We start from the raw sequence: 14,499 nt of genomic DNA on the forward strand, positions 1-14,499 counted from the left end.
TAGACAAAGATTTCCAACCATTAGAGGAGTGACGTTCTGGAACAGACTGCCAAGGGGAGTAGTGGGGGCAAAAGACACATCTGCTTCAAGACTAAGCTTGATAAGTTTATGGAGAGGATGGTATGATGGGATAGCCTAATTTTCGCAATTAATTGATCTTTGATTATTAGCAGGTAAATATGCCCAGTGGTCTGTGATGGGATGTTAGATGAGGTGGGATCTGAGTTACTACAGAGAATTCTTTCCTGGGTGCTGGCTGGTGAGTCTTGCCCACATGCTCAGGGTTTAGCTGATCACCCTATTCGGAGTCGGGAATGAATTTTCCTCCAGGGCAGATTGGCAGAGGCCTTGGAGGTTTTTCGCCTTCCTCTGCAGCATGGGGCATGAGTCACTTGCTGGAGGATTCTCTGCAGCTTGAGGTCTTCAAACCACAATTTGAAGACTTCAATAATTCAGACATAGGTTAGGGGTTTGTTACAGGAGTGGGTGGGTGAGATTCTGTGGCCTGCATTGTGCAGGAGGTCAGACTAGATGATCATAATGGTCCCTTCTGACCTTAAAGCCTATGAGTCTATGAGTACCCTCAGGTAGGGTCTGGCTATCTGGGAAAGGTTCCTGCTGTGGGATGGAGTAGCACCCCAAGACTTCCTCCCTGGAGACTCTTTGCCTTCCCTTAAGTCCTCAGTGACCCCAGTTCTCCAGCTGAGTCAGTTTCAGTTTGGCCCCCTTCCAGGGGTAACATAGTTCCAGATACAGCACTTCCCTGGTCTTGTTTAAACTCTCTTGCTCAGGGCTTAGCCTCTTCCCCAGGGACTGTTTGGGGGGGACGACCCATTCAGTACTCCAGATCCCAACTTATCCCTATAAGTAGCACGCATGTGCCAGATCCCTTTAACTAACTACATTTCCCTGGGCCACTTCCCCACAGCCCTTATCGTCTCTGAGCCCAGCCAGCCAGCTGCCCGCCCGCCCGCCAGCCAGCACCTTCTTCACTCCCCAGTCCCTGCCCACTGACTGAACTTTGAGCCCTGCTGCTCCTTTTATATGGTCCTGCTGATTGGCTGCTTCCCTGCAGGTGTTTTCTAACTGGCTGCATCCCACGCAGCCACTCTAGGCAGCTTGGAGGACTCTCCTCTACTGCCTTTTCTGGGGCAGAGTGTAATAGGACCACGAGACCTCCAGCAGAGGGACTCCGGGGCTGGTACATCTGTCTGACAGTGGGTTTGGAAAAGATCTGAAGGGTCCTTGGAGAGAGAAAGGTAGGAAAAGCAGCTAGCACCACTCCATATTTACAGGCAAATGGCCCCTGATGCAGGAGCTCTCACCCCTACATCTGCCCATCCTCTGCCCAACAAGTAATTTTGGCCCCCCAACATCCAAAGCAATCCAGTCCCTCAAGTCCCCACATCAGTAGGGACACTGAGCAATTCTGCCTGTCCCCCTCACACTCCATCAATTCAACCCCCCAGCCTGACCTCTGCTCCTCCTGGAGTTCTGCTATCGTCCCCCCCGCAGAAGTTTTGTGGGGCTACAGCAAGGTTCCTTCTCTCCCTTCCACTCTCTCTACCCATTCCTAGACTAGGGTCTGTGTGTGTGTGTGTGTGTGTGTGTGTGAGCAGAGGAGCTGTCTCATTGCTTACAGGACCAGAGGTGAAGGAGGGAAAGGATGTACCCTGAGCTACTGGACTTCTTCTGTTGCCCCTTTCCACCCACACTAAAATGGCTTCAGGCTGCAAAGAGGGGAAAGTGGGGAGATCTCTTCCTACAGCAGCTCTGATTTGTTGTTCTTTCCCAACAGACCAAAGTGGGGCAGGCAGGAAGCCAGCCAGAGAGAGATTTCCCGAGGGATGGAGCTTCTTGTGTCATCACAGACTGGGATGCACCCTCAGCTAAAATCCTGTCACTCCCCCGCCTCTCTAAAAATCACAGTGCGTGCTGGCATAACTGTGAGCAGGAGCTTCAGAGCAGGCCTCAGGCTCCTTCCCCAGATCTCTTAGCCAGCCGGCAGGCCCCTCTACAGCTCAGCTCCACAAGCCCCTTTGCAATTTTCTACTAGCTCAGTAGATGAGAAGGTTACTCAACTTGTGCAGTAACTGAGGTTCTTCAAGATGCACGTCCCTATGGGTGCTCCATTGTAGGCAGAGCGTCCCAGCACTGCTGATCAGAGACTTTTGGTAGCAGTGTCTGGTCAGGACATGCATGCGCAGAAGGGCCTTGTGGCCCCCCCTTAGTTTCTTCTATACTGCAAAGATCCAATTTAGAACTCCAGAGTAGAGGGTAGGAGGGTAGGTAGTGAAGACTCTCGGGGCTGTGAATAATCCAAACAGTAGCACTCTGTATTGGAAGTGATGTTTGCTTACCTTGAAACGTAGGAATCGTCTGTGTGCTGGGTGTATAGTTATGTGAAAGTACGCATCTTGTAGGTTGAGGGCTGAAAACTAGTCCCCCTCCTCCAGTGCAGGGATTATTGACATCAGTGTGGCCATTTTTAATTTGTGGGTGCGAACGAATGTGTTGAGTTTCCTGAGATCTAGGATGAGTTTCCATCCCCCGTTTTTCTTTTGTGTTCAAAAGTAGTGGGAGTAGAACCGTTTCCATCTGTGTTCTGTTGGAACCTGTTCTATGGCACCTATTTGGACGAGATGTTTCACTTCTTATATGAAGAGGTGCTCATAAGAAGGGTCCCTGAAGAGGGACGGGGAAGCGGAGTGGGGATGGAGGTAATGTTATGGTCATACAAAGCACATGGGATCTTTATAGAGGAAGGTAAATACACAGCATTTATTGAGAATACAACAGTTAGCATATGCTTTTCAGTCATACACACACACACACACACACACACTCAATCAATCTAGATCAATCTAGTGGCCAGCCAGATTGGTCGCAGAGGGGAGCAGGGCTCTATTGGTCGCGATCCAATGCTCCTGGAGTGTGGCAAGACGAACCCAAAGTCCCATGGCCAAACGCCCTGTTCTTATAGGTTTTTTTCTTTGTTGAAGTCTATGGATTTTGCTGTGTCAGTTTGTGACCAGTTACTTCTTATTTGGTGTAAACATTCCAATACACCTCTGAGAGGGTAAACCTGTCCTTTGTTCTGATTTAATCAATTGTCCTTAGGGGTGCCAGCCTTCACCTCAGGGTCGTCAATCTGCCCTTCATTATGGATACGTGTTGATGATTCTTTGATGTCCTTTAAGTCTCTTTACTCCTTCTTCCTTGACTCTGGCTATAACAATGGCCTTCACACCTTATCCTTTCCTGATGCATACATTCTTCATTCACACAAACAGATTGAGAATACGAACAGTATTATTTTATATCGAGCAAAAAGGCATTGCAAATTAAACCTTGCTAAATTTTACAATCAATAACCAAGACAATTTACATTGAGACCCAGGCCTTCAATGTTTCTCTAATCTACTTAGCATAGACACAATAGAGAATCCTGTCTCTTACTAACTAAATCTTAAAACAAAGAGTTAAAGAGGACCCAATTTGTAATGCATATGGGAAAACAGAATCTCATAGTCCCAGAGGGTCATTTCTTTCTGCTATTCAAAAAGGGTGGCTAGCAGGATAAAATCAAGTCATACATTAATTCTTATAGTGCTATATGAAATCCTACTCCTATATATCCCCCTTTTGACACTAAGATTATTAATCGCCAGTGTCACTTCTTATTTAGTCCGTGTAATAGAAAATACTGGTAAGTGATTTTTGCCCTGTGACTCTAGCTTTGCATACATTTGTTTTATCCAACAGCACATTCCAAACATTTCAATTAAACACATACGATTTAAAACAATTAGGGGTAGTAATATTAGTGTGCCAGTAGTTGTGGGAGACCATCCAGAAAATATGGGCTTGGCTACACTTGAGAGTTGCAGCGCTGGTGGAGGCTTTCCAGCGCTGCAACTTAGTAACTGTCCACACCTGCAAGGCACATCCAGCGCTGCAACTCCCTGGCTGCAGCGCTGGCTGAACACCTGGTCTGCTTGGGGAATAACGAGTGCAGCGCTGGTGATGCAGCGCTGCTCGTCAGGTGTGACCACACACCAGCGCTGTTATTGGCCTCCAGGGTATTAGGAGATATCCCAGAATGCTTGTAACTAAATTACTCTCTTTGTTTTGTTATGCAGCCTCTCTTTGTTTTGTTGTGAACTTGGGGCTCCGGGAGTTGCTTATCTAAAAAACAAACACAGCTCCTGTTTGCTGTGATCATTCTGTAACTGACAATGAGCTATCCCCCTGCCTGCCTCATTCACAGGGGTTGAGTGTTTGCTTGACGAGAGAAATAGCGGGGGGGGGGGGGGAGGGAGTCCGTGCTGCTTATCTGGTCTGCAGGCTGTTTGCAGTTAAGACTAAGGGGTCGGGAAAATTTTCTGATTTTGCAATCAGGGAGCTGATACACAGTGTCGGCTCCAAAAATCCACTCTCTCTCTCTCTCTCTCTCCCCCGCTCCCTGTCACACTCCACCCCACCCCCCTCTTTTGAAAAGCACGTTGCTGCCACTTGAACGCTGGGATAGCTGCCCATAATGCATCACTCCCAACAGCGCTGCAAATGCTGCAAATGTGGCCACACTGCAGCGCTGGCAGCTGTGAGTGTGGCCACACACCAGCGCTTTCCCTACACAGCTGTATGACCAGGGCTGTAACTCCCAGCGCTGCAACTCTCAAGTGTAGCCAAGCCCTAAATCAGTGCTCACAGTAAGCTGAGACTTGATTATTGGTAAAGACAGTACTTACATTACATTAACATTTGTCTATTGGAAGGTTGCTAACACTTCCATTCTTTCAAAACACTTCTTTCCACAAATTAACACATAGACGTTGTCCATTATACAGTACTTTGGTCTCATTATCCATTTTACCCACATACAGGATCCTAGTGAGATGTCTTTACTACAGGGCTTTGGAGCAACAGGCATGGACAAGCATACCCACTTTTGAGGAGTCCACTCGGTACAACCTCTGGTGTCCAATAGTTTTCCTCCCTCCCCAGCCCATTGGCTCGAGGTCTGGGGCAGCCATAATGATCCCATGTGCAATATGGGGAGTGGGTTAACTTTCCATATCTTTGCTTCCAGAGCCTGTTGGTGTGTGATTTTAACAACAATTTCTTCACTTAACAAATTTGGTCTCACCGTACTGGAGACATACTGCATCCATTTATATTGATAGGTACCAAACAATGATCTTTTCCTTTGCTTTAACAAGTGCATCAAAACCTTAGTGTTTCCCAATATTACCCAAAACATTTTGTGTTCCAAGGTGGACAAAGCAAGTATCTGCATTTCAGTACATTCCATAGTTATAGCAGTATGGTTTGGTTTTTCCTTCTTTTCACTTTCATTTGTCTCTGTATTAGGTTGTCCTGTAGCTGGTATCAGCTTTTTCTGAAAGACAAAAATAACATTTTTCTACCCCTCTTGGGGTGCATTGATTATTGCTTAAAATACTCCTTCCTTTTACAAATACCCTTGCTCATATTTTCTCTGTTTTTGTTCTATAGGCAGGCCAGGGTTTAATGGCTTCTACCTTTTAAGGGTTATGGGGAAATTATTTCACCGTTCAGTTATTAAATCCAGGTGTACCTTAGTTTTTCTTTTTATGCAGCAGACCAAGTTTGTAATGTTTTTTTCCTGCTGTGTTAAGCTTTAAGTTTATTTACAGGTAATAGTTGAGAAGCATCATTACCAAAAAAGATTTTTTTCAAAAATCATACACACTATACATTGTTACAGGGGTACTTATTAACATTAAATGTATTTCAATTAAAGGTATCTTGTTATACCATGCCTTTTATTTAGACAATTTGTTTGCTGACCAGGTATGTCCTTTATCTGTAGCTTCTCTGTGCTGGCAATTCTCTCCTTCATCAATCCATTAGGTAATTTGCATCAACACAGAGGTGGCTTTTGGATTCAAAGCCATTAGCAGACACACTTAACTTTTACCAGAGTTTTAATTACTTTTAACTCTTGCTTCCAAAACACACAGAGATCTGAAAAAGAAAACACAATCTATTGTGGCTCCTTTGGAGCCCGAATAGGATTTTAATTAAGTAGCATGTTTAGTTTGCTTTTCTTTCACCCCTTCTATAATATACACTGCACATGTCCTGGGGAAAATGCACATTCCTTCTATAGTTTAACTTCCATACATATCAATTTTTATATAAGGTGCAACTGTTTCTTTTGTTCTTACAGAGTTTTCATGTACCTTTATCAAAGTGACAGTCTGATTACAAAAAGAACAGGAGTACTCGTGGCTCCTTAGAAACTAACAAATTTATTTCAGCATAAACTTTTGTTGGCTACAGCTCACTTCTTCGGATGCATAGAATGGAGCCATCCCAAGGCTAAGTGTTTCTAACATTGCTTCTTTTTGTTTTGTGCACCTCACCCCTGCTGTTGCTTCAGAGGGGCACTGTCTTTTTTATTTATTTATTTTTAATTTTTAATTCTTGTACTACAGCTCTCATTGGCTATTTTGTTACAAACAAACAAACAAAAAGAATCCAGAATCTCTTCCTAGTCTCCTGATTTTGACTGCCTTGCTGCAGCCATGACTTGGTCTTTATTTAAAAACATTTTAAATTTTGTAAAGAATCACATTACCCCTTAAGGGTTAAATGCCAAATCCCAAAGCCAAACAACACTAATTACCAGAGGGGAGCCGTGTTAGTCTGGATCTGTAAAAGCAGCATCCCAGAAAGTGGGTATTCACCCAGGAAAGCTCATGCTCCAATACAGTCTGTTAGTCTATAAGGTGCCACAGGACTCTTTGCTGCTAACACTAATTACCTGTGTCTTGCAAAAAGGTCTGTCAGTTTTGCAACTTTGAATTAAAGAGTCAAATGGATTTTAGTGGCATTATTAAAAACCAAACCAATTTATCTTAAACCTACAAAACAGGAGTTTTACAAACCAGGTGTGTTGGTTTAGGTTCTTAGAACCTCACATGTTTCCACAGACAGATACATACAAATTTTCTTGTCCTTAACATTCCTTCTACACTGCTCTGTTTTTACATAGCTGTACATAGATTATATTCCCTTTATACATTTGGGTCAGTTAAGTTCCAATAGAACCCCCCTATGTTCTTAGCAAATTTGACTAAATTGTCCATAGTCAACTGATTTCAATCAGATAGTCTCTTTATTTGGATTATTTACAGACATTCTTTTGGAAAAGGGCCCATTTTTCCTTCAGAATTGCTGCAAAGAAACCAAGAATTCTTTTTTTTTTTCTTTAACATGGTTCTTTTTAACATTTTTACAAACTTTAACTGCTTAATTCTTTCCAGCCTCTGTAGAGTTAACTTTTCACTCTCTTTCCTTAAATCACTTATCTCCCAAAATGACACCTTTATCAACTCAGATTTTTGTAGGTATTGTTCCAGGGATTCATGCCTGCACTTACTGCTTTTTTTACTCCTGACACTATGCCCTTAGGGCTTCCAACCTGTTTTTCAGTTTCTCTATCTGTTGCTTGCCTGCTTGTCTGGGCCCGATCCTGCTTTTTCCAATGAACCGTGCCTTTCCATGGGCACAAGATTTGTTCCACTACCAATTCAGCAAGGAGGGTGGGCTCCTCATCTAGCCCCCACCCCTCCTGGTCCCTTTCCTTAAACATTTATTTCAAAATTGTGAAATAACCACAATATCACTCACAAAAAATACTACACTGCCCAAACTCCTATATCCTTCAGAGATCAAAACAAGATCTGTATCTTATGTTTGCCCGGGGCAGTGCTGGGGCTTATGATTTTAACCCACTCTGGGCCAGAGGGAGAGATGCTAAGCTTCCCTCTGTATTGCTTAGGCTTTGGCTACACTTGCACTTCAAAGCGCTGCCGCAGCAGTGCTGCCACGGCAGCGCTTTGAAGCGCTAAGTGTAGTCAAAGCACCAGCGCTGGGAGAGAGCTCTCCCAGCGCTGTCCATACTCCACCTCCCTGTGGGGAATAACGTACAGCGCTGGGCGGCTCCCAGCGCTGGGGCTTTGACCACACTGGCGCTTTGCAGCGCCGCAATTTGCAGCGCTGGAGAGGGTGTGTTTTCACACCCTGCTGCAGCGCTGCAAATTTGCAAGTGTAGCCAAAGCCTTAGTCTTCTACCACCGAGGGTTCATATACCAAATATAAAAACTCCTCCTAGGGGCAGAGCGAGAAACTCTAAGTTCTCTTATGCTCAGTCATGCTACGGCTGAGGGTGTATGCACCTATAACTTTTTTTCTAGTTTTCCCTGACAGACAGGTCCTGTCGGAGTGAGGACTCTAATCCTCCCCTTATTGCCCGGCTCTTCTATGACCGGGGGTATACCCACCTCCAATTGTTTCCCCCCAGCAGTCTGGGGTGGAGAGAGGGATGCTAAACCTCTCTCCTGTCTCTCAGCCCTGCTACGACCGAGGCTGTGTATACTTTTAATCATAACAAATTCTCAATTCATAAAATACCAACAGAGAATATAATAGTAACCATACCTGGTTCCCTATTTACTGCCCGGTATCTCTATGACCGGGGGTGTGCACACCTGAATGATCAATCACTTAGCAGTATTGTCAATAATTACAGTGCTTATACTCTTCCTCTTTTCGCAATTCTCCACCAAAAATCTTACGGTCATACAAAGCACACAGGATCTTTATAGAGGAAGGTAAATACACAGCATTTATTGAGAATACAATAGTTAGCATATGCTTTTCAGTCACACACACACACACACACACACACACACACACACACACACACACACACACACACACACACATTCCTTCACTGATGTTTATAGTTACCAGTCCAGAGTCTGGATCAATCTAGTGGCCAGCCATATTGGTCGCAGAGGGGAGCAGGGCTCTATCGGTCGTGATCCAATGCTCCTGGAGTGTGGCAAGACGAACCCAAAGTCCCATGGCCAAGCACCCTGTTCTTATAGGTTTTTTTCTTTGTTGAAGTCTATGGATTTTGCTGTGTCAGTTTGTGACTGGTTGCTTCTTAATTGGTGTAAACATTCCAATATACCTCTGAGAGGGTAAACCTGTCCTTTGTTCTGATTTAATCAATTGTCCTAAGGAGTGCCAACCTTCACCTCAGGGTCCTCAATCTGTCCTTCATTATGGATGCGTGTTGATGATTCTTTGATGGCCTTTAAGTCTCTTTACTCCTTCTTCCTTGATTCTGGCTATACCAAAGGCCTTCACACCTTATCTTTTCCTGATGCATACATTCCTCATTCACACAAACAGATTGAGAATACGAACAGTATTATTTTATATCAAGCAAAAAGGCATTGCAAATTAAACCTTGCTAAGTTTTATAATCAACCAAGACAATTTACATTGAGACCCAGGCCTTCAATGTTTCTCTGATCTACTTAACATAGACACAATAGAGAATCCTGTCTCTTACTTACTAAATCTTAAAACAAAGAGTTAAAGAGGGCCCAAATTGTAATGCATATGGGAAAACAGAATCTCATAGTCCCAGAGGGTCATTTCTTTCTGCTATTCAAAAAGAGTGGCTAGCAGGATGAAATCAAATCATACATTAATTCTTATAGTGCTATATAAAATCCTTCTCCTACAGTAAAGGCGATGGTATATCCAGATCTTATTTCCAGTACCAACTGTCCATCATAATGGCTGCCCACACTCGGTAGAATGGTTGAAGACAATGGCCAAAGATTTGGGTATGGGATGTAATTTGCACTGGAAGTTGTGGGAGGTCGGTCAGACCCTCGACCAAATCCTCAAAACTGTGGCTTGTTTGATGGTGTTTATGATGTCGAGGTCTGGTTTCGTGGTGGTTGATGCCTTTGTGCTTGGTGGCGAGGTCTACAGTTGTCAAATGGACACTGCTATTGTCATTGATTTGGGTTGTCCCGGTTCCTGTTATATAGTTGGAATCTTCTACGTCTGTTGGGAGTGAGGGGGGGTATATTCCTTTTGTATGTAGAGTTGCCTGTGAGTCTTTTAGTGAGTGCAAGATATCATCAGCTTTTGCTGAAAATATTTTTTCTGTATCAAAAGGGAAGTCTTCTACTTTTAATTGAAGTTCTCTGGATATGCCCGATACTTGTAGCCAGGAGGCTCTCCTCATTACTATGGCCGTAGCTGTTGTATAGGCTGCTGTGTCAGCAATGTCTAGTGCAACTTGTAATGCTGTTCTTGTTATTAGTTGGCCCTCTGTCACTATGGCTTGGAACTGTTCCTTCTTTTCCACAGATAAATGAGGTAGAAATTAATTCATTTTTTGATAGTTACCATGATCATATGTCACCAGCAGTGCTGTATAATTAGCCATTCAGAATTGGAAGGTCACAGATGAATATACCTTTCGGCCAAAGAGCTCTAATCTCTTGGCGTCTTTGTCATGGGGTGTATTCTTATATTGGGGTTGTTTACCCTTCTGGCTTAAATGTCCACCAACAATGAATTTGGTTGAGGGTGGGAGACTAGGAAGTCCTCTCCTTTATTGGGAACATAATACTTTCTGTCAGCCTCTTAGTCATTGGTAGTATGGTAGCTGGAGTTTGCCAGATTGTGTCTGTCGGTCCCAACAGTGTGGAATTCACTGGGAGTGCTATTTTAGTTGTGGATGTAAGGTGGAGTATCTTTAGTAGCTGATGTTGATTCTCTGTCACCTCTTCCAGTGTGATATTTTGGCTTTGGGCCACTCTCAAACAATTCTTGGAATTGTTTCAGATCATCCATCACTGTGGCTGAAGCGGGCATGACTGCCTCATCTGGCGATGAAGAGGAGTTGTGGTCCGGTGACACTTCTTGTGTTTCGTCCAACTCCTCTATAGTTTCCTCAGGAGCCTCTGATGGTTCTGTGGCTGTCTCTGCAGGAGGTCGTATTTGCTTCCTTCAAGGGACATGAATCCCTTGCATTTGTGCTTTGTACATTGCTCATGGGTCCCAATGTGCCCATTGCAGTGGGAATGGGAAGGGTGGGCACATCCATGGGTTGGTCAACCATGGAGGCATATCTCTGTTCAGACGTGTTTTGGTATTAGTAAGTGGTGGCTGAGGTTCAGCACCGGATGGGGAGGAATGACTTGAGTAGAATACTCCCTCCTCCATATCTTCTTCCTCCTCGCTAGAGAAGTGCAGCATGGACATTGGGTCTTGGTTTATCAATGCCAACGGCACCAGGGAGTCATCGGTATCAAGTATAGGGGACCCTGTGTTGATGTTATTGGTCCAATCAGGGCCGGGGTGATTGGTGCCGTATATGTCTGTTTGGGCACTTGCCTCATTACTGACTTCTTGTGTGTTACTTTAGTCATTGCCAATGTGGCTGATTTAGCCTTTGCTGGTAACTGCTCCAATGGAGTCTGTACTGGGGGTGGCATCACTGGTTAAGGTACTGTCGGCACTGGGTCTTTCCTTGGAGTTGACCGTTCCATGGAGGAGGAGACGGTCTTATGCCTTCCACTCAACTCCCTCTCTTTATTGTTCATTCTTGCAGTGCAGCTGGTGCTGGATGTGCCCAGAGCATTGACTGTGCTAACCCTGCTGGCTGTCAGCACCGAGGGTAATGTTCTCACCATTTTATCTTTAATGGCTCCTTCTGTGAGGGCGAGGCATCCCTTTTCCTCGATTTTCTGGAGGTTAGGGTGCTTCCCCTCTCCAGGGAGGCAGTTCCTGGATTTTTTTCTCTCTAGTCCTTATTGTTGTCCAATGGAGGAGTAAGGGATTTCTCCATCAAAATCATTATTAGTCTCAGATCTCTGTCTCTCCTCGCTCTGACTTTGAGATTGTTGCAGTGTGCGCATCTCTGAGGGACATGCATCTCTCTTAAACAATGGACGCATTGTGAGTGTCTGTCTGAGACAGTCATCATTTTCTTGCATCTTTTGAATCCAGGCAAGCCTGGCATTATGACTGATCAATTTTTGTTTTGTGTGGAGAGGGAGGGTTACTAGTTTGAAAACTAAAACTTGAGACAAAATCTACACTATCTACTACCCAGAGCTACCTATTAACTAACTGTACTATCTAATTATTTTGTTTTCTCTCTCTTTCAGACACTGCTCATGGAGCTCCATCTACAGCTGAGGATGGTGGAGAAGAGACTGAGGGGGGCCGGGACGCATGAGCGCAAATGGCGCCACAAGGCACCTACTGTGCATGCGCGTCCTGACCAGACATTGCTACCAAAAGTCTCCAATGAGCGGTGCCAGGATGCACCACCTACAGTGGAGCACCCACAGGGACAGCAGTCAAAGAAGAACTGTCAGCTCAGTACACTGAACCAGTCAGGTTGGTTCTAGGGGTGGGCAAGCAGGGCAGTTGTCCTGGGCACTAACTACCAGGGAGCACTGAACTACTGTGCCACTCAGCTTTTGTTTCTATCAAAACAACATGGGCTGCTCCTGGAACCAGCTGTGCTGCTAATAGCTTTATGACCCCCTCATCTGCCCAAATCCCATGGCTGCTCCAAACTCTGTTTACCCCATAGATGCTCCTCAAGCCAAATGCCCAATGCACCATCTAACACGCAGGGCTAGGGAGAGGTGTGTGTTAAGAATCTCCAAGCTAACTACCATGAGAAAAGGTAAAAACCTCCTGGATGAATGAACTGATTTGTTGCTGTAGAGGGGCTTTCCCTGGTGATCTAAATCAATACAATCCCTCACAGCCCACCCCAGGTGCCCCAAACCAGTCCAACCTCCCTGCTCAGTGCACCCCAGCGACCAAAACTAATTCAGCTCCCCCCAAAAAATGCACCACGGTGACCAAATCAATTAACTGGTCTCATAATTGGGCCTACAAATTTACCCTACTTGTGAATTCAAGTGTAAGCAGTGAGTGATTGTTGATAAAATGTCACAATAACCTATAACAATAACTATTGATGGGAAAAGGTTCAAAACGGAGAAAAAACACAGGATTAGTTAAAACATAAGGGCCAACTGACACAATTCAAGAACTCTGTTAAGACCATGGCTGGTAAACAAGAGGAGGGCAGGCCCAGAAATTGATGGACCAAAATTGGTGTGGCAGAAATTGGGCCTAATTAATGAGGAGATGTCGCTCACCCACTTTCCTGGTACTTTGGGGGGAAATATGGAGGTGTGGAGGTGAAACAAAGGGAAATGCTGCCTGACTGAAGGACAAGAGAAGGGGGAAGGAAGGAAGGAACTTCCCATCATGGCTGACACGCCACAATCTCCTGGGGGCCCAGACCTTCTTTATCCTAATCCTGAGAGATCTCCTGAACAGACCAGGTCAGAGAGAGGGTGTAGCAGGGTGGTTACCCTGCTCCTGCCCTGAAGGGCTTAAAACAGCCCTGGGAGAGGGCTGTGGCAGGGGAAAAGCTGGCTGATTGGGGGAAGCAGCCAAAGGTGGGGCCAATCCCCAATCAGACCACAGCTGGCCCTATAAAAGGGCTGAGGGCCAGAGATTGAGACACACACTCTCTCTAGCCTTTTGAGGGAGAAGGACCTGGCTGCCTGGGAAGCTGAAGCAGGTACCTAGGGTGAACAGTGCTGGGGAAGGGCAGAGGGAGCTCCAGCCTAGCTAAGTCCCAGACTGCTGACCGAGTTAAGGGCCCACAAAGGTACTGGGTCTGCAGAGGGGCAGCCCAGATATAGGCAGAGGCAGCTGGTCCAAACCCCTTGACGATGATGAGTGGTTTATAGAATGCAGTCTGCCCCAGGGAGAGGGAGCTAGATGATAACTGGCAGTAGACACTGAGGCAAGGTGGGGATAGAGGGTGGAGGTTCCCCTGGGAGGGGAGACCCAGAGTGTGGGGAGACCCAGAGTGTGGGGCACTGCCAGGGGGCAGCACCCAAGATAAAGGGGTACTGGGCTCCAGGAGGGACACGGGGGCCAGCGGCAGACGAGACACTGGCCTGCAGAGGGTGCTCTTGGCTGGAAGAGCTAATTCCAGAGACAACCAGGAGGAGGTGCTGTGCCAGAGAGTCTTTGCCCTGCCACAGAGGGACTCAGATGATACTGTCACCTCTCCGAGCTCTAGTTAAAACCTGGACACCAGCTGTGATGTGAGACTCTGTCTTACTCTCCAGCCCTACCCCATGTGTCCTCTTTCTTCCCCAGACAATACTGCAGGGGTTCTCAAACTGGGGGTTGGGACCCCTCAAGGGGTTGTGAGGTTACTATGTGGGGGGGTTGCGAGCTGTCAGCCTGCACCCCAAACCCCGCTTTGCCTCCAGCATTTATAATGGTGTTAAATATATAAAAAAGTGTTTTTAATTTATGAGGAGGAAGGGGGTCACACTCAGTGGCTTGCTATGTGAAAGGGATCTCCAGTACAAAAGTTTGAGAATCACTGCAATACTGGTTTCAGAGTAGCAGCCGTGTTAGTCTGTATCCACAAAAAGAACAGGAGTACTTGTGGCACCTTAGGGTACGTCCAGACTACCCGCCGAATCGGCGGGTAGCGATCGATTTTGCGGGGATCGATATATCGCGTCTCATCTAGACGCGATATATTGATCCCCGAATGTGCTCCCGTCGACTCCG

General features: G+C 45.7%; 1 protein-coding gene across 7 annotated transcripts in view; it reads left to right on the forward strand.

Moving 5' to 3' along the window:
• LOC123375000 overlaps nt 1-14,499 on the forward strand; it is a 61,007-nt gene that overhangs the window by 27,130 nt on the left and 19,378 nt on the right. For 6 of the 7 annotated variants that reach the window (XR_006581280.1, XR_006581279.1, XR_006581286.1 and 3 more), the window contains 2 exons: nt 11,480-11,545; nt 12,039-12,273. Coding sequence is in view for 1 of the 7 variants with exons in the window: in XM_045025507.1 (XP_044881442.1) it covers nt 12,039-12,273 (235 nt within the window). In the remaining 6 variants the exon portion in view is untranslated. The remainder of the gene's footprint in view (nt 1-11,479; nt 11,546-12,038; nt 12,274-14,499) is intronic. The other variant, XM_045025507.1, reaches the window with a different exon arrangement.

The sequence above is a fragment of the Mauremys mutica genome, chromosome 7, assembly GCF_020497125.1.
Source record: "Mauremys mutica isolate MM-2020 ecotype Southern chromosome 7, ASM2049712v1, whole genome shotgun sequence".
NCBI classification, from domain to species: Eukaryota; Metazoa; Chordata; order Testudines; family Geoemydidae; genus Mauremys; species Mauremys mutica.